The sequence below is a fragment of the Chinchilla lanigera genome, unplaced genomic scaffold, assembly GCF_000276665.1.
Source record: "Chinchilla lanigera isolate Chin_1 unplaced genomic scaffold, ChiLan1.0 scaffold00072, whole genome shotgun sequence".
NCBI classification, from domain to species: Eukaryota; Metazoa; Chordata; class Mammalia; order Rodentia; family Chinchillidae; genus Chinchilla; species Chinchilla lanigera.
In genome coordinates, this window is record NW_004955473.1 from 1,317,886 (window position 1) to 1,339,364 (window position 21,479).

The 21,479-nt window shown below is 37.9% G+C and overlaps 1 protein-coding gene across 1 annotated transcript in view; it reads left to right on the top strand.

Annotated features, from left to right (window-relative positions):
• Gpc3 (glypican 3) overlaps window positions 1–21,479 on the top strand; it is a 462,080-nt gene that overhangs the window by 348,259 nt on the left and 92,342 nt on the right. Inside the window, exon 6 of the mRNA XM_013523049.1 lies at window positions 18,975–19,093. Coding sequence (XP_013378503.1) covers window positions 18,975–19,093 — 119 coding nt within the window. The remainder of the gene's footprint in view (window positions 1–18,974; window positions 19,094–21,479) is intronic.

Below are 21,479 nucleotides of genomic sequence, written 5' to 3' on the forward strand. Positions count from 1 at the left end.
TATTTTATAGTAATCACCCAAAGAGTCAAATACAAAAGAGTACAGAAAATCTTTCCACACACTAAAAACAGAAAGAATCCAGCTGAGGACCTGGATCCCATGGCAGTGTCCTGCATGAGAACGGCTGAAGACCTATAGCCCATGGCAGTGTCCCCACACATCTAACTGGAGGCCTAGAGCCCAGGACAATGTCTCATGCAAGTCTGTGTCGTGGACATGCACTGGGAAGGCCCAAAGATCAGTGATGAAAACTAGAAATTCTGCATCAGCATAATGAAGAATCTGTGCCAGCAGGCTGAGGGATCGGTACTGGAGCTAGGAAGCAACACTCAAAGTAAGACCAGAGCTCCCCTGAAAAGAACCACAGCCATCCTCCGCAGCAATGAGGTCCCAAGCTTCCATGACATTGAGAACAACCAAGTTCATATCAGGAAAACCAGACTCACAGTGTTTTCTAGGAGAAGCAACATCACTGTCTTCCTCTGGAGCCAGAAAGTGATGCTTAAAGTACGGCCCAGAGCTCCCCCAAAGTGAATCTCAGCCATTCTCAGTGACAACAAGGTCCTAAGCTCCTCCAACAATGAGAACAGCTGAGTTAGTACTAGGAAAGCCAGCATGACAAGCTCCTTCAGCAGGACCAACAACACCACCTCTTCCTTTTCAGTTATTTTTGTTTTTGTTGTTCTTGGCAACAATCCTTAGATGGGCCCTCCACATCCAGAACTGTGCTGATTCAGTTCAGCTGGGTGTTACCTGTTGACCACCAGTTGTCACTCCACCACAACCACCTTCCCATTTTCTGTGGCATTTTTGGAAGCACTTCTCTCTTGGTCCTCTTTGCATTCCTTTCATCTCCTCCAAAACTATAGTGAAACTCAACTCCAGTGACAGGAGAATCCTTCTCTCTGCCTCCAGTTGCAATTACCTATTTCAATGTGATGTGTTAGATAGCATAGTGTTGTGGAGTATGTTTTACATTTAAGCGTAGAATCCCAGAATGAAAAACTAAAAAAGATACATATCAGGCTAAATTATAAGTAAACGGATCATAAAATGTACTGAATGAGGTGAGCCTCAAAATAAAATATTTTTATTAAAAATCCAGATATGATTCTGTTTGAATTTGATATTTTTAGAAATAAAGTTTGCTTTAAATACCATACAAATTTAAACTCTCATAATAATAGCATCTTATAAAATTGTGAAAGTACATGAGTTATGTATCTGTACATAGCCAAAAATAAGTAAATATATGAACAGCTTTATAATAAGAGATATACAAATGGGATAGAAATAATTGTGTGAGTATGCATTTTGGGGAGGATTTCTACCTAATCTTGATGTTTTTCTTTCTGCTTACATCCACCAAAATAAGGTGCAAGGGAATCAGGATATAGTGCATGAAGCTGTGCTACAAAATGAAACAAAAAATTATGTCTTTCATTAAAGGATGTGTGCACATCTAAAAGAATAGATATTTTTTCAGTTAGGAAAGGCATAGAGGTCTTCTGACAGCAGATTCTGTAGATGTCAGAATCATAAGTTTTATAATTCATAAAATTTAAAGCCTTCAATTGACAAATGTGGAACCTGAAGCCACGCAGTTTAAGGAATTAGACTCCAGAATAATAAATACTGCCTAAAGAACCCTTAATTAATAAATACCCCTGATGAATTATGTGTGGAGAAAAAAATGTGAGTCAACTCTGATCAGTAACTGAATGATTAATGATAAGGAGCTGCATGATGTTGAAAATCCTTAAAATGCTCTCAGTACCTGCTGCCAATCCTAGGACAGATATTATTTGCAAATCTATTTCATTTTAGAAAGAAAATAAAGCTAGCCTCTCTTTTTTGAAAAATTTCTATTACCTCACTCAGTTGAACCAGGACCCTCATGACTACTTTATATTATTTCCAAATCACCCAGTTTGTTCTTTGTGGTCATCATCATTATCACTGTTGATTGTTATCTCCTTAAAACTGAAGGTGCAGATGTAGACATAGAATGTGGCATGAAAAGGAGAATCATGACCTAATGATTATATTTGCACTGATAGTGTACACAGCTCACAAAAATGTGTTTGAATGGACTACATATTTGAGGTCTGAGTTTGTCTATGTAGACGTTGGGAAGATAGAGTGTGGGAGTCTGCCTGATTTATGTTTGCCAGAGATGGTATTAACAGATGGAGTTCTGAATTATGTGACTATTTAACGACATATTGCTGTATCACAGATTTTTATTGGTGAACAAAAGAGGGCAGAATTTGTTCTCATGTTTAGAAACGACCATTCACTTTAGACATTAGTTATAGATTTGTACAGTATTTATTGGCTGATATGTTAACTTGACCTAGATGTTTGTCTGTGATGAAGTTGTCTCTCTTCAGGGGTAAACTGAAAACAGTAGTGAGGTTGCCAACTGCAAGAATAATTCTTGCATGGCAACTAGCAAGAACATCATATTCCCAGAATTAATGAAGTAAATATCAAATTGCATTGCTACGAAATTTATGAACCAGGAAATTTAGTTTTTTGTGTGTTTGGAAGTTTGGACTTTTCTATGTTTTCTATTTCTTGTGAATGTAAGTCTCTTATCTTAAGAAGGCTGAGCTGGAAAATTTTTTTTATTACCTCTCTGCAGTAGATATCTTCTAACTAGAACATCAAAACAGGATCAAAAATTCATTCCATTTTGCCTCAAGGAGAATTAAGAGGAAAGGAAGAGGCGTTGGACAAAATGAGAGGGCTCACTGAGGCTTGGGACAGCAGGGAGTCAGCACAGGCAATTGGCTAGGCAGCAACCAGGGCTGAAAAGGAGCAGAGGGACTGGGAAGAGTGCGTCGTGCCCCAGCTGGGACTGTGGAATTTTTTGTACATACGAAAAAGAGTAGCTACAGTTTCCAAGGATAAAAGTGTCATACTTTCCAGCCATGGAAGCTATGAAGTATAGGAATGAATTTAACAGTTTTAAAAATATAAAATGTTAATGTCTGTATCATTCTTTTAGCACTGAAACTGAAGTAACAAGATAAAACTGTTATGGTTCATGAGTTATGTATATACATATTCATTGTATGGTATAATATATATGTACTATATAATATGGTATAATATATGTATATATAATGCCACAACATATGATATAATATATAATATTGTAAAAATATATTATTGATATATTATATAATATTGTGCAATACATATTGTATGGTATAATTATATATGTGGCAGTATATTATTTCCACAAGTGCTTATGATTTAAAAATAATGTAGAGTTACAGAAGATTAATTGGATTGTAATCAAATTTTTTAAAAAAACTTTTCAGGCATTGGTTCAAGCCGTAATTCACTCATGTTTGCTTAACAAGGTCTGGGGGCCATCTTTTCCCAGTATGCTGTTGTCTGATGTTAAAATGGAATGATTCGTATATGGAACTGCAATAGTTAGGCAGATTTATATTAAAAATATAGAAATAAAATAATCTGTATGTTTTCCCAATTGTGAAATACTTTTGGCACTGACTGATGGCTTTATAGCATCAAAGCTTTCACTCAGTAGAGGATTATCTCAGATGCATAACTTGGATTTGTTTTTTTTTTTTGGTTCCAGAAATTGGAGTCAGGACCCTCTGTTTGCTAGGCAGGTGCTGTGCCACTGAGCTATATCCCTGGCCCAGATTTGTAACTTTTATTTACATTCTAATAAGACCATAATCATGCATCTAATTTATACTGAACAGTTATGATATGTAATGTATATACCTCTCTTTTTTGGTTTAAACATTTTCATTTATATTTGATTATTTTGCTGTGGATGCTTCTTTGCTGTGAAGCAACAGTGGCGGTTGTTATTGCTGCTGGACAGAATCAGCATTTTATTTTCTAAAAATGTTTTTTAAAGCTTTTTGGTGAAAAGGAAAACTTTGGATATCTTGAAGATAAAATTCTAATCAGATTTTTTAGTCAGAATTTATTGTCGCTTTAAAATTGGTTAGGTTTTTAAAAACACTACTAATACGTAAGTACAAAATTAGGCAATTTAGACAGCTTTCATCTGTGCGTCTTCAGCTGTGTGTGTTTCACATTGTGACAGCCAGCTTGCTCTGCAGGTATACATGCCACTTCCTGAAGTTTGGAATCCCGTGTAGTGCTTTGAATGAGTTAGATGCTTTAGAATGAGTTTGGGCTCCTATAACAAAGGCAAAAGGTAAGTGAGTGACTGGTCTTAGTGTTAGCCACCCGGGGCAAAATGGTCAGTCCTTAGTTCAGATGTGAGCCCTGTGCTATGATTTTTCTCTATATGTACCACCAGAGCTTCATCCAGTCTTAGGGCTTTCTCAGAGGTGGTTGAATCTAGAATATGTGATACTGGGGTTAAGGGTGTGTGATGACAAAATCAATCCGCTGATTTGTGTGGCACCTACCCCAAACCCAGTAGCCTAAATAGAGAATAAAAGGGGCAGAAAGGAGCTGTTAAGGGGCTGGGGATTTAGCTCAGTGGCAAAGCGCCTGCCTGGCAAGCACAAGGTCATGAGTTCGGTTCCTGATACCAGAGGGAAAACAAAAAAAAAAAAAAAAAAAAAACAAACAAACAAATTGAGCTGTTAAAATTGGTTGCCCTCCAAACACCCACATTGATTTTCTTCTTATGTATGTTGCTTTACATGGCCAAAACACAGTTTTTTCAAAACTTAAATAAAATTCATATTTTGGCAATGATTCAACCTGAAAGTGAGACGCTTTAGGGAAGTTATAAAGAAGAAAGTTATGGTGGTGGTGATGATGATGATGTTATCGATTATAATGACAATGTGTTATGTTTGTATAGCATTTAACCATATTTCAAAGTCATTTATGTTGTAAAGACTAATTGCTTAGGGGAAAATAACCAACCTGGAATTGTGTAATATATAGTACTGTCACAAAAGCATTCTTTTCAAGAACTCATTGTTTCATTTGGAAATATTATCCTTGCTGCTCCCTGGGAGGTAAGTAATAAATAATGTTTGTCCCTTTTATAGCTAGGGAAACTGAGGCAGGAAATTGTTAAAGGTTCAGTGGCCATGATGTCAAAACATCCAGTGAGTTCAGTTGAAAATTCAATCAGCCATCCAGATGTTGTTGTATACACTGCCAAACATCTGGATTCACTGAATGCCTGACTAAATTGGCCTAAAGTTTTGGTGATGAGGACGAAGAATCAAGTTTAACTTGTGCAAGTCCACATGTCAGTAAGTGGTAAATCTAGGAGTACAATGTTATTTTCGTAAGCCCTTTGCTTGTTGCTGTGTCTACTAAACTACCGTACTACTTATCTGTAGATCCAGAGATATCTCTCTGTATATGCATTATGTCTGTGTTCTGATCCCAAGGAACTGTAGCTAGACCATTTCTGACCACATCCAAAAATAACTCTTCACTTTCTCCCATGGAAATTCTCAGCTGCCTCCTTTTGGATTATGCTTGCTGTTGATAGCACTGGAAATAATATACCCACTAAGGGGATGAAGTAACATTATTTCCATATTGACAGTCCCATAGTGTAACCTTGAGCGGATGGGTTCAGGGTCAGACCCAGGCCCCTTTCCTGGGAAGGCTTGCAGGTGTGGAAAAGCCTCCCCTCCTCCCTCCGAGCCAGAGTTCATGTGTAACATTCCCACGACTGGAACTGAGGACCTTTTTATTTCCTTTTCAGTTTCTAACTTGTGTGAGGATTTATTGTCTTGTGTTAGGAGAGGAACTGAACTCTTTTAAGTTCTCAATGTCAGTCCCAGAATTTTCTGGGCTATATTCTTTTTGTTAGTGTTATTCTCCTCTAGGCTCCTGCATGGAGAGAAGACTGTGCAAATATCAAGAGTGACCATTAATACCTTCTTACCCATACGATTGGGCTGTTTAATCTCTAACGCGGTTTGGTTTGTAATATTTTCTATCTCTCTAAAATATCTACTAGTTAGTGCTAATTTAGCATTCTCTAAGCTGCTGCAGAAGCTATTGTTCTCAAGGAAAATCTAGCCATGTAGTTTTCTCTCATTTCAGTTCAGGTTCACATGAAATTCCAGAAATTGCTTTCCTGCTCCGTTGTACACAGTTGAAGCCAAAGCAGCCAATACCTGCCCATTTAGTGTCAGAGCTTTTCATTCAAAGTGGGATAAAATCTCATTTGTTCAGGATGGTTGAAATGTCCTGCTGAATGGTGGGGGAGTGGACGGGATGACCTCTTAGGATTCTTTCTAGCCAGGTGATTCCCTGATTTGCGACTTAGGGTCAGGCTTTAACCCAGCACCCACTTGTGAACAAGTTTTGTGACTTTATTCGCTCTTTTGCTTGTCTTTTTAAACCACTCTGTCCGAAGGTTCCCTCTTTCCGCTTTGTAATCTCTCATCTCTTCAGAGGTTGTTCCCTTCCCACCAGTCCTCCAGCCTAGGCAAATGGAATTTAAACTTGCCCTTCTCCCTACCCAGTTCTCATGCTCTTCTGGCTTGTTCCCATTAGGGTATGAAAACATTTAACTATTAAAACAGTTTTATATTTATCACCTTTACATTTCCCTCCTCCAGGGCCAGATAGGTGACCTGTCTTCAAATTATGTCAACCCTCCACATAATTGATAATAATTCTGTCCTTTATTTGAATAGCACAGTTCTGTAAACCTCTCTCACATACACTAGGTAAATTGGTCACAGTGCCTGTGGGAGGAAAGTGGGGTGGGAGTTATTACCTACATTGACCAGAAGCAACTATAGGCACTAGAAGGATAAGTGCTAGGACTAGAATCCAAGGCTGCTGATTTCATTCTCTGTGCTTTCTTTCTACTTCTATAAAGACACGGTACACCTGTTAGGAAGATCCATGCATGAAAGATAAGCAGGCCGGGCATGGTGGCGCAAGCCTGTAATCCCAGCACTCAAGAGGCTGAGGCAGGAGGATCTTTGAGAGTTCGAGACCAGCCTGGGCTACAAAGTGAGCTCAAGGCCAGCCTTAACTGCATAGCGAGTTAAGGCTGCCAAAAAAAAAAAAAAAAAGGATAAGCGGGAGTACAAAAAGCAGGAACTTTTTGATTTTGGATCTCACAATTTCTATGCACACCATACAGTCATTTCTATAGTCTGAAGCATTCAAATCAGGAACAAAGAAATATTAAACATGTTATTTACCAAACCCCAGTTGAGATGAGCCCTAGAAAATAACCTATCATGTCGTATGGTGTGGAAACCAAGGAGTTCAGTGGCAAAAGTTGGGCTTGCAGATAGCAGATAAATTTTCTGTCATCTATGTCTAACTCAGAATGATGTTTAACGGTCAAAGAAAAATTTTAAATGTAGAGAAGACAGTAAAATACTCCTGCTTCTATCTCTTTCTGTAAACACTGGAAAACTTTTTCAACATGCCTGGAAGACTGTTATAATGAAGATACTAATTTTTTTAAATAGAAAGTTACAAATTTTAGTAAGTTAATTAGTAAAGTTGTTAAGTAACAAAGTACACAGGACATTCCTAAGCACTTGTTGTTGTTGTTGTTGTTGTTTTTTAAGAATCTTTGAAGTGGCCTCAGGTGGGATAGCAAACACTTCAAGTAACTTCTTTTCGTGGTCTGCACACAACAGTAGCAGAGGGAGTTCAAAAATGTTGATCTAGTCCCATAGTTAGGAGCAAAGCTAACGTTGATCTAAAATTGCTAAATAAAAGAAACTTTTTAAAATTTGAATTTCAATAAAAGACCTTCTGCAGGTAGCATTATATCATGCTTCCTCAAATACAAATGGTATGGTAGAACTCTAGTAATTATGGTTTTCATACAGAGTATGGGTGGTGTTGGTGGTGGTGGTTGTGGTGGTGGTATGTGTGTGTGTAAGACAGTATCTAGAATGGCATGTTAACAAGAGTCAATGAAGACTTCTGACTCACAAAAGGACAACTTGAACTAGTCGTTAAATATCAAACCTAGACTCTGTGGAGCTAAAGATTATTTCATGAATTAAAGGGAAATTAGCTAATATATTCCAAAACACATTTATCATTAAAAAATCCTCTGTCATTTTGCTTAATAGCCTGAAAAATAATTACAATGTCTGGTGGCTTTGGGGAACATGTGTTTTTAATGCCTTCATTATTATGTACAGTTTAATAACACCACACCAAGAAGAATTCCCAAGTATTTCATACTAATTTTTTGAAAATGAACCATTTACTATATTTAGAATATGCCACATTAAAAGTACTTAAATTGGGTCATGTATTGTAGTCCTTGAATATTAAATTACTCAAAAATGGAAGATGACTCAGGAATGTCGAGCCATTGGGTAGCTGTTATGGTACTCTTGATTGAGCAATATAGGAAAATGCATTAATTATTTTTATTACTGATTTTTCTTTCTCATAAGTTCTTTAAAATTAGAAATATTGTTAGCTATAGAGAGACAAGTTCTCTCTGAAAAGAGAAATCTAAGAAACTATCCAGGCTACCAACTTACAAAATTAAAAATATATTTTTAAATTATCTTTGAAATCCATAGAGTTTCATATTTTATTAAATTTACATGCAGCCCAATATTCTAATAAATAGCTGCAAATGGTTGCTCTCCACAAATCTTTAATATATTCAATATATAATATAAATAAATAAATATAAATTTGGGGAATTCAGAGATAACTTTTCACCTATATATTTATGAGGATGTATTTTACCTTTGAACTATAAGTTCATTAAGGATGGGATAATATATATAGTCATTTTTTCCTATAGCAACTAACACAGTACTATATACAAACTAGAAACTATATACACCCATATTTATATATTTTGTATATATTTTAATTGATCTGTCAATTTGAAGGATTCAACCTGTGCTGTCATTTTATTTCTGCATTTAGATTCTAATTAAGGCACCATTCATGCTCAGTGCTGACCAGTTTGAGCAGTAAGGCAGAGTTTTATAAGTGCAGGGTCATAAGGTCTAGGTAACAATTAAAGCCAAGAGAAGGAAATGACTTGTCCAGAGGCATCCTGCCAGTAAGTGACATCCCTGGGCCTGGGAAATAAACAGATTGATATTCTGTATCCATACTCTGTTTCCTCGGCCTACTGTATAATGCAAACACTTTTGCATATATGCAAGCACATTTTCTTATACGGTAAATACTCCAAATCATGGCAAGCCATAGTCGAACAGTTCAGCTTTGGAACAAAAGGTTACATAGCGTGAGATGTGCATTTGCTAATTATTTATCTCTTATTATGGATATTAACTAGGTTTGGTCATAACAAGTACACCTTGTTGCCCACCACCTCGTTAAACCCACTGCACAGTTGATACGCAGGATGGAGCATTCTCTTCTGGGATCACTGAACCCTAAGCAGGCAGAGTCAGCAGAACCTGTTGCTTGAGCCTTAAACCCTCTCACGGAAGCTGACTCAGGCTCTTGTCTGCATTCAGAATCAGTCATCCTTTCACTCTCAAGCCTTAGATTTCAATTCTTCCGCCTTACTGGACACCCTATAATAATTTATCTAGTGCCTCTTCCCTCCTCCCAGAATAGCAAAATTAGCATGATATTAGTCAGAGGGCTTATATGCCTGCTGGATCCGTTGTTTAGGGCACTGTCTTCATACTGCATTCCATGCAGAATGTGAGGGAGGGGCAGTGGCCGTTGTTCAGAGTCCCCCATTCCTGTTTAAATCAGCACAGCTCCGTTTTTAAAAATCATTTTTAGATATCAGTTTTCTAACTCAGATTTCACTGAAAAGGTTGCAACTACAAAACCAATAAAAATCTCAGGGTGCTCAGCAAGCTAACATGAAATTAGCTTAATTACCTATAAGCCATTTTATTGAAGGAATGCATTAAGTGTTGACAATACAAAAGAAAGACAGAATGTCCTCCAGTCTCCACCAGGAACCTGCTGAAATGAACACAGGTCAACGTGGAGATGCAACAGGAGAATATGAATGACTTGGGAGGTAACATGACTCCTAGGGAAGTGAAAACTGAAGGTCTGTTTTCTAGTACTAGGGAGCCAAAGTGTCCGGTTTCTTTCTTCTTTTTTTTAAACCTGACATTCAGAGAATTTTATTTTTCCCAGTTACAGCAAAGAACTGTTTCCTCTTTTTCAAATTTAAATTTTTAGATTTTTTAAAATTGTTGGTATACCTTTGCAACGCACAATCACATTCATCTTGGGAGTTGGTGGATATACTATCACATCACGATCCTTTTTACTTCCCCCATGCTCCCATACCCTCCCTCCCCAGATTCCTTTTCCATGTCCACAGAGTCTACCTCCCTGTTCCCTACCATCTCTCTTTCATTTTGCTCCTTAAATTGTTTATATTTTAGGTTTCCTGTATGGGAGAAACCATGTGATATTTATCCTTCTGCATCTGCTTCATTTCACTTAGCATTACAATCTCAAGATCCGTCCATTTTCCTATCAATTACTCAAATTTATCCATCCTTATGGCTGAGTAGTACTCTACTGGGTGTATATATATCACATTTTCCTTATCCATTCTTCTGTTGATAAGCATATGTGTTGCTTCCCTGATTGGGCAACTATGAGTTGTGCTGCTATCAGCGTGGCTATGTATGTGGAGACACCCAGGTGAGGAATAGCTGGGTCAAAAGACATTTGTATTTTTAGTTATTGGAGGAATCTCCATATTGATTGCCATAGCGGTTGTACTTACTAGTTTACATTCCCATGAACGATGTACAAGGGTTCATGTTTCCCCACAACTTGACCAGCATTTGTTGTTTTTGAGCCCCTGAGGATAGCCATTCTTTCGGGAGTAAGATGGGAATCTCACTGTTGTTTTGATTTGTATTTCTTGAATGGCCAAAGATGCTGACCATTTTCCACGTAATTATTGGTCCTTTGTACTTCTTTTATGAATGGTCTATTCATTTCAATTGTCCATTTTTAATTGAGTCTTTTATTTTCAGGGGCCTAATTTTTTTTGAGGGTTTTTTTGTGTGTGTATTCTGGGTATTAGCTCTATGAGGAGTAGCTGGCCAAAAAAAGTTCCCATTTTGTCGTTTGTCTCTTCACTGTGCTGGTCATTTCTTTTGCTATGCAGAAACTTTTTAATTTGCTATAATCCCAATTGTTGATTCTTGGTACTACTTCATGTGCTATTGGGGGTCTGTTCAGAAAGTCCTTGTCTATGCCTATGTCTTCAAATTTTACCTATTTTATCTTCTGACAGATTTGGTGCTTCTGTCTTTATATCTGTGCCTTATATCCATTTTGACTTCAGTTTAATACAGAGTGAGAGAGACAGGTATAGATTCACTCTTTCCCACATGAGTAATTAGTTTTCCCGGCACCATTTGTTAAACAGGCTATCTTTTCTCCAGTAATTGTTTTTGGCTTCTTTGTCAAAAACCAGATGGCTAAAGATATGCAGCATTGTTTCAGCATCCTCAATTCTATTCCATTGGTCACCATTTCTATTTTGTGCCAGTTCCATGCTATTTTTATTACTGTAACTCTGTAGTACAACTTGAAATCTGGGATTGTAACGTTTCCTGCTTTGCTCTTGTTCTTTGGGCTTGTATTGAATATTCTCGGTCTTTTCAGGTTCCATGTCATTTTTAGTGATACTTTTACTGCCTGTGATGAATGCAGTTGGTATTTTGATTAGAATTGCATTAAATCATTTTTGATCATATGACTATTTTAACAATATTGGTTCTGCCTATCCAGGAATAGTGGATGTCTTCCCATTTTCTAATATGCTCAATCTTTTTTACAGAGTACTGTACTTTTCATTATAAAGATCTTTCTCTTACTTGGTTAGGTGAATTATTAGATAATTTTTTGAAGTATAGTAAATAGGATTATTTTCCTGATTTATTACTCAGGGGTTTCCTTTTTGGTTTGCTGGAACACTATTGATTTTTGTGTGTTGATTTTGTATCCTGCCACTTTCCTGAATTTGTGTATGAATTCTATGTCTTCCAGTGGATTTTTTAGACCTTGTTTGTAAAAGATCATGTCATCTGCAAATAAAAATAGTTTCACTTCTTGCTATCCTATCTATGTCTCTTTTATTTCTTTCTCTTGCTTGACTTCTCTAGCTAAAGTTTCAAATACCATATTGAACAGGCGTGTGCACATGAAGCCCTTATTTGTTCCTGATTTTAGAGGGAATGATTCCAGTTTTTTCCCATTTAGTATGATGTTCGCAGTGGGTCTGTCATAAACTGCTTTTATCAGTTGTGATGAGGTGCTCCTATACCTATTTTTATCAGGTCTTTTATCATGAATGGATGTTGAATTTTCTTAAAAGGGTTTTCTGCATCTATTAAGATGATCATGTGATTTTTTATTCTTTTTTCATGTGGTGTATTAGATTTATTGATTTATGTATGTTGAACTGTCCGTGCATCCCTGGGATGATGCTGACATTTTCTTTTGTTAATGAATTTTATTGTTGCTCATTTAATATATGTAATGATCACATTCATCATAGGGAATTCCCCTCACCTCTTTCAACGCTTCTTCCCCTCCTTATTTTCAAAACCTTTGTTTCATTTTTTCTTTTTATTCTCTTTTGTCTTCCTTCCCTTCCTCCTCCCTTCTCCTTTGTTCCCCTTCCCATTTGAACATTTTCTTCCTACTTCCCAATATTTATCATCCATTCAGGTCCTTACTTATGCTTTTGGTTTCTCACGAGAAAAAAATGTAATATTTAAAGATGTGTATCCAATTTATTTCATTTAAAATATGGTCTCAAGGTGCATCCATTTACCTAGAAATGTCTCAGTTTTATCCTTTTTAATGGCAGCATAGTACTCCACTGTATATAAAAGCCACATTTTCTTTTTGTTTTGTTTTTGTTTTGTTTTGTTTTCCGGTACTGGGAATCCAACTCACGACCTTGCACTTGCCAGGCAGGCACTGTGCCACTGAGCTAAATCCCCAGCCCCTAAAGCCACATTTTCTTTATCCATTCATCTGTTGATATGTATCTGGGCTGTTTCCAAAATTTAACTATTACAAATTGTGCTGCTATAAACATGGGTGTGCATTATTACTGTAGTATGATGCTTTAATTCTTTCAGGAAGATACTAAGAAGGGAAATACCTGAGTCAAATGGAACCTGTTGTATAAGTTTTTTGAAAAGTCTCCATACTGATTTCCATATTGGTTGTACCAATTTACGCCTCCGCCAACAGTAGAGAAGGGTTTCTTTTCTCCACAGATTTGCTAGCATTTGTTATTCTTTGATTTTTTTCTTTCTTTTTTTGCAGGGTGTGTTTTTGAGACAGGGTTTCACTATGCAGTTCAGGCTGGCCTTGAACTCACTTTGTAGCCTAGGCCAGCCTCAAACTTGCTGCAATCCTCCTGCCTCAGCCTCCAGAGTGTGAGGATTACAGACTTGTACTGCCATGCCCAGTCTATTGGTTGATTTCTTTTGTTTTGTTTTGTTTTTTTTGGTTTTTCTCCGGTACCGGGAACCGAACTCACGACCTTGCGCTTGCCAGGCAGGCGCTTTTGCCGCTGAGCTAAATCCCCAGCCCCTATTGGTTGATTTCCTGACGATAGCCTTCTTTCTGCAGTGAGATGGAATCTCAGCGTTGTGGTGTACAATCTTTTCAACAGTTTGTCATACTCTGTTTCAAAGTAACTTGTTGAAGATTTTGACATCTATGTTTATTAAGGAAATTGATCTGTAGTTTTCCTTTTTTTATTGAGGGCTTGTCCACGTTTGGTTTCAGTATAATGCCAGCTTTAAGGAATGAGTTTCAATTTCATGGAAGAGTTTAAGGAGTTGGTTTTATTTCTTCCTTGAAGTTCTGGATTAAATTCAGTGGTGAATCCATAAGGTCCTGTGCTTTTTATGGTTGGTAGGGTTTTTACTATTGTCTCTATTTCATTCCTTATTGGTCTGTTAAGTGTTTTTATGTTTTATTGGATCCATTTTGATAATTCATATGTGTCTAGTAATTTATCCATTTCTGCTAGATCCTAAATTTGTTGGAATATAAGCTTTCAAAATATTGCAATTCTGTATATGTCAGTTGTGAACATTGTGATTTCACCTTTTGTCATTTCTAATTGCATTCATATCAGTCTCATCTTCCCTTCTTTTGCTAAGTTTGTCTAAGGGTTTATTAATTTTGTTTAATCCGTTCAAGAACCAACTCTTTGAGTCTTTGTAGTTTTTTAGTCTTTATTTCATTAATTTCTGCTTTCATCTATCTTTATAATTTCTTTCCCTCGACAAGTTTTCAATTGGATTGCTCTTGTTTTTCTAGGACTTTGAGATGCATCATTAGGTTATTTACTTGTGATTGCTGTATTTTCTTAATGTGAGCATTCATAGATACAAAGTGTCATAGTAAAAGTGCTTTCATTATGCCCCCATAGATTTTTGTAGGTTATATTTCCACTGTCCCTTGATTCTAGGAACTTTTTAATTTCTTCCCTGATTTTTCTTTTCTGTGACCCATTGGTTACTCACAGGTGTATTATTTAATCGTTTTGTGTTTGTGTAGTTTCTACAGTTTCTTTTGCTATTGATTTCTAGTATCATTCTATTATGATATGATAGGATGCAAGATATTATTTCCATTCTTTTGCATTTAAGCATGACTTATAGCCTAACATATGGTTTATTTTGGAGAAAGTTCTGTGTGTCTTTGAGAAATATATGTATCCTGCTATTGGATGAACAACTGCAGATATCAAGTAAGTGTACTTGTTTAATTATGTGCTTCAACTCTGATATTCTTTGTTGATTTTTTTGGTCTGATTGATCTACTGTGACAGTATGATGTTGAAGTCCCCTACTCTTATTGTATGGGTGTGTATTTGTCCAGTAGTTGTATGAAGTTAGATGTGCCAACATTTGGGACATATATAATAGTTACCACTTCCTACTGAATTGTTCCCTTTATCAATATTTACTTTGTGTGAAAATAGGACAGTGAACCTACTCCTGCTTCTTTTCAAATTCCTTGTGCATGGAGTGTCATTATCCATATTTTCTCTTTCTGTCTGTGTGTTACTTTTTGTATGAGGTGTATATTTTGCACATAACCTATGGTTGGGTTTTTGTTTTCTGATCCAACCTACCAGTCTGTGGATTATGATTGGGAAGTTAAGACCACTGACATTGAGTATTATTATTGAAAGGTATTTTCTAAATCCTCTCATTGCATTATTTTTCCCATGCACATTCCTTTGTTTCCTTTTTGTTTAACCATTCTCCCAGTTAGATGTATTCTTTCCTTTGGAAACTGGGGTGATGTTGATATTGTTGATATTGATATTCCCTTAAGTACTTTCTACAATGCTGATTTGGTGCTCATGGATTCCTATAGGTTCTCTTTATTATGGAAAGTATTTCTCCATCAATTTTGAAGGACAATTTTGCAAGATATAGTAATCTTGGTTGACAATTGTTTCTGTTTTAAGCTTGAAAAACTTTCTTTTGGCCTTTAAGGTCTGTGTTGAGAATCTGCTATTATCATGACAGGCTTACTTTTGTAATATGATTTTCTCTGATGTCTTGTTTTTAGGATATCATTGAGTACATGTTCTACTGCATCAACCTTGTCTTCAAGTTCAACAGTCTCATCTCAGATTGTTCACTCTGTTGTTCATACTTCCAAAGGAATTTTTCATATTCAGGATTTTTTTCTTGAATCCTTTTCATATTCTTTAATTCTTTACAAAAATGATCATTCATGTATCGCATTGTCTTCTTTAATTCAATTTTTGTTTTCACCTTCTTTAAGCTCATTAAGCATTTTATTAATTAGATCATTAGTCTGTTTATTTAAATCCTCTTTAATTTCACTGAACATCTTGAGTATTTGCTTATTAGTTTCTTCTTTGATCTCTCTGACCATTTTAACCATTTGTGTTTGAATTATTTGCTTGAAATTTCCCCCACTTCAAGGCCTGTGAATCAGCTTTTGGGAAGGTAAGACTTTGACATCTTGCTGTCTGGTTTTCTTGTGTTTCTAAGGTTTCGTTGCTGAGGTTTAAAGATCAGTTAGGGTAGAAAACCTCTGTTGCTACTGTGGAAATCTCTCTACTTAGTGTATGTCTCCCTGTGATGTGACCTTGGCTTTGCTTATGTTTGGTCATGCATCTAATCAACCTACTTAACATAATAGATCAGTCTTCATCGCTGTGTTGCAAGGAGAGAACAACTACCAGTTATATCAGCATCTACAGTTTCAAACTTGTGTTAACATTTCACACTTTATTCCAAAACCTAGAAGGATAGTCAAATTGAATTGGTGATAATTAAGCTAGCATGTTGAGGAGGAAGGAAGGAAAAAGGGAAAAAATAGTTCAAAAAGAAAGGAAGGAAAAAAAGAGATAAGAGCGAATGAAAGAAAGAAAAAGATAGGCTTTTGGTGATATTGCTTTTATATCATTAATGGGAGGAGGGGGAAGAAGGTGTGTGAGGGGTTATTTGAGGGTTGGGATAAAGGAAGAAGGCAGGGGGATATAATTGGAAGTTGGAGGAAGCTAGAAGAAAGTTGGAACCAATTAATAGTATAGTAGAAAGCTTGGGTTTGAATCTTCTATACAAAATTTTTGGTGAGGATTAACCTGACATGACTGTGAAAGATACTATCTGAATTAAAGCACTAATTAATCCTTGTTCTCTGTTTCGCATGTACAAATACCAGATGAAAGGAGACAAAAGAAAACACACACCACAAAGACACAAAAGGGTCCTCTCAATCCTATTTATATTTCAGGCTGAATTCAACCAGTGTGCCCTTCCCCTTAGTTCGAAATTGGAGAGACCTTATGTTGTAGAAGTTGTGGGGAACTGCACTCCAAACCTCTGTGGTGGTGGCTAGGAGACTGGTGCTTGACATTGATTTGTTCTCTTGCCTACCAGTGAGCGAAGGGGGTTGGCGTTCGGGGCAGGCACTGAGCCCACTTCTCGTTGTCACTGCCCGTAGAACTCTGTTAGGTTTCAGCTGCACTCCTACTGGTATGACCAGCCAGGTATTTCCCTCTGTCTTATGGTTGGAGATCTTCAATATCAGAGGGGCAGAAGGCACAGTGAGACTGGTCAAGCCCTCAGTTTTTCAATAATCTTTGGAGATGCTTCGTTGATTTTTAGCCCTTTTCCACTGCCATAATCCTTGCAGTTGCTTACATCTGTTTTTATTATGCCTCTCCAGGTAAGTGTGCTGTGCAGTATCTTCTGACCCCGCTACTCCTCTCTCTGTCTTTCCACCCATGCCAAACTCTCTGGGCCTCTCAGGTAGTCCCTGTCCAGCCTGTGGATGCGGTAGCATTTCAGCCTTGGTGGAGGAGAGCCCTTTTGTTTGGAATGCAATAGCATTTGGGAACCAACGCAAAGTAGCGCGTGTGCACCACACTCTTTGCAGCATTTGGAAGGTGGGTGGCCAGAAGGAGAGCGCACAGGCACGGAGCATGGTTGTAGTAGGGACTACCATTAGCCCCCATTTTTCTTGCACTTCTTCACTGCCTTTTCTCCACCCCTGGAACACACCTGTCAAGTAACTGCACAGCCGTGCAACTCATTGTCCCATAGATCACTTAATGCCAGGTCCCTATCCAGGACACTGCCTTTGTTTCTGCTGTCCCTCAGGCTTGCCAGTCCTAACTCAGTCACTGAGTGATTCTATGGGCCTTGGTGCCCTAACCTTGTTCCTACAAATATCTTGTTTGCTGGTCCCATTTCTCAAAGGTAAGAGCTAAGAAGGTGGACCCTGGTCAGGGGCTGCAAGCCTGGACTGAAGACAGCAGCCCTGCCACTGTGTCTATGCCCACCTTCTTGCCTTAGGGTTAGATTCTTTCCCATCATGGGATGTTCACCGAACCTGGGCTGTAGGCAGTGCTAGGATCTAGTGGCAGCTTCCTTTCTAAACAGCGCTGATACTGGAATTCATATAATGGGCTTCTCCTTCAAGTTGCTTCCCCCATGTTTGGGGTTTTTATTTGAGCCCCATTTCTGAGTACCTGAGGATCCTGGTGTGCATCTGCAAGCAACGTATGAGTGCTGCTGTCTCACACCTACTGTGATCCAAAAGATGTCCAAAGTGTCTTCGTTGAAGCTGATTACCCACACTTCTGCATTTTCTCACCCGTGTCATTCAGATTGGGACAAAATACAATGGAAGAAAGTACTGAGCTCTTTTGTCCTGAGCTAGCTTCTTTATACACAGCAGATATGATTGGCTCTGGATGATAGGCCCTTGTTAATTGGCACAACCAAAGATTTAGTCCCAGCCCCATATATCCATCATTATCTGAGACCTCGCCTTCAGGTATAAATTCATTTGACCCATGACCTTGCATGTACGTGCTCATGATTGGTACTCAGCGAAGACTGAATGCTATTAATGAAGTCAGTCCTGTATTTCTAACTGTATGCTTTCCTTAGATAGCAACCACAATGATTTTGCATAGCAACTGTTCAATGGAATGTCTCCAGCAGAGTTCTATTTAATGTCCAAAGTGAAAATCACATTATTATGTGCACTGGTTTTTATTGGGTAATTTCTTTTTCATCTTTTTGAGGCAGGGTCTCGCTATGCAGTTCAGGTTGGCCATGAGCTCACTTTGTAGCCCAGGCTGGTCTCGAACTTGCAACGATCCTCCTGCCTCAGCCTCCCGAGTGCTGGGATTACAGGCATGTGCCACCATACCGAGCTTCTGGGTAATTTCTTAAGAGTTTTAAAATACAATCTTTTTTTTTTTTGGTTTTTTGGTTTTTTGGTTTTTCTCTGGTACCGGGAACCGAACTCACGACCTTGCGCTTGCCAGGCAGGCGTTTTGCCGCTGAGCTAAATCCCCAGTCCCTAAAATACAATCTTAATGAGTTCATCTGGTTATTTTCTCATAGTTCATATTTTCCTCAACCCTCACTTCTCAGAGCATTCTGTATTATGGCTGAGTACTAGCAAGACCCACCAAAAGCTAAGTAACTACTTTTATCATATGTCATAAAAATTAGGCCCAAGTTCAGTGCATTCATGCTGGAGGGCAATGAGGAGTCCTATGCTATCATCTTGATATCACTATCAGTAAACTACAGGGCACCACAAGGAACAGAAGAAGAGCGAAAAGATGGGAGTCAGACACCATTGTTTACCTTCACATTCAAGCATGGACACTGGATTGTGGCAATCACAAACCAATGATAGTGCTGCTGATATGTGACAATAGCAAAATTCTGCCCTGATTTTTTGGAGAGCATGAGCAGTCAGCAGTAGTCATGGTAATTGCGAGGAGCCAGTGTGGGTTCACTAAGAACAAATCTGGCCACTTCCCCTATGTGTGCATGTTCCTTACTGCGTCAGAAAAATGGTATGGATTTCAGCAAGGCTTCTGACAGAGATTCCTGCAGTTTATTTTTAACAAGAAATGTTGGCAGAGTGATGGTCCAGTTTGGTAAATGTTTAGCTAATTGGTCGTTAGACCTGAGGAATATGTTCTTAACAAACACATGTCAGACTGGAGAGAGGCACTTGCTTGCTGTGTACTCGACACTTACTTCCTAAAGTTTTTACCAGTGACTTATCTGAAGACAGAGAAGCCATACTTCTAATATTCAGTGATGGAGTAAAGGAAGGTAGAATTAGCCAAAATAACACAGTTGGGATCCAAAAATATCTCAGCAGACCGCAGTGACAGAAGAAAACTACCAAGGTGAAATTGTAGAGAGATATATGTAAAGTATTACCTTCTAGATTCACAAGCACAAGCACATAAGCATGATACAGGAAACCCAAATTAGCAAACATATTTATTTTTAGTTATGATGGAAACAGCAATGAGGAACTATAAAATGTTCACTAACCCAAAACAGTATTCCTCAAATGTAGTGATCACCTAACAGCCTTTTACGTGTGGGCATTATTGGCAGAGAAGATGAGAGAGAGGGAGAGGGAGAGGGAGAGAGAGACATGGAAGTAAAGGACTAGAAATGGGCTCATCATCCTGATTAAAGGTTAAAAAGGACTGTTTCAGGATTATAAGGTTCACTGCTCTACATGAATTTCTATTAAGTCAATAAAGCATTATTGGTGTGTGACTTAGAGTCACAGTGAGAAATTTGAGGCTACAGCACTAAGATGTCTAGTTTTGGGCAAAGAAAAGTGGCCTTAGGGTCAAACAGATCTATTTTTAATTCGCAGATATTCTACTTTGGAGTTGTTTGGCTTTAAAGCAAATTATTTAGCTTTCTTTGCACAAGTTTCCTAATAGCTGTGAAATAGGTACACTATCATGTATCTGGAATAGTTAGGATAAGTTTTGAATATGCTGTGTAGTAAGTAAACACTCAAAATTACAGCTAGTCTTTTTCTTCATATTAATACTGTGTAAAGAGTTATCATAAGGGACAGTCAAGAGTGACCTTTTAAGTGGTTTGAGTCTTGTGCCTCAGTTTGTCAGTTTTTGGAATGGAGAGACGACAACGTTTTTAGTGTGGAATGTTTAACTGATTTAAAAATTCTAAATATAATTTAAATTCTAAAGATTCTTGGAAAAATATATCTAGCCAAGCTTCAACAGATTTTTGAACTATTTAAAGTTAAGTTTGGCACAAAATGACTGAATAAAAAATGAAGTTGGTAAATTAAATATATATATGAACATATTTAAATTGAGTTCTTTAAATTTTCCCAAGTTTGAACTCTACCCTAAAGCAGATGCTCTGCCCTTTGAGTACAGCTTAGAGATCTTAGCCCATGGTCCAAAAGTCCCATTTTAATCTTCAGCCCCACCAGGACCTTTCACAGAAGGCTAGGATCAAGTGGACAGACTTGAGTGCTATAAAGTTCAAGGCAACTTCATCTGCATTTCTTTTTGCATTTTGCTCTCTGGTTGAAGATGCGGAGAGGTTCCTATATTTAAAATGTGGCTGACATGATTATCTTTATTGGCAGATGTCTTCCAGGAGGCATTTAGAATGATTTTGAGCAGCATAGAATGTGTTCGTGAGTGTGTGTATATTTCACATGCCGACAGAGCAGAAAGAATTCACAGGGCTTGGGGCTACTGAGCTTTCTTGAGACACCTTCACTCTCAGCTGTTGGGGTGATGTCACAGATGCCAGGAACGCTGCTTAAGGAACAAATTCCTGAAGCTCTATTTTGTATTGCAGAGCCTCAGGCAGATGAGACCCATTCCACAAGCTCTGCCTTCAAAGAACTGTGGATTTTGTTAGTCACAAGGGGACCAGTGACCACTTGTTGTCAGGCAAAAAGAAAGCTGCCCCCTGCTGCCTGAGCTTTTGTCCCTGCCTGGGATACCATGGAAAATGGGGAAGGAATCCAGACTCATTAATGAGCTAATACAAAAGATTAAGCCAAGTTAGAGGGAGTTCGTTATAGCTGCATATGGATTCTTGAAGGCAGTGGAGGGCTGAAAGATGCACAGACCAGAATCCAGTGGTGCTGTTGCTTTGTTTGCCAGACACAAATATAGGATAAGGGTATCTCTGTGGGGGAGCAAT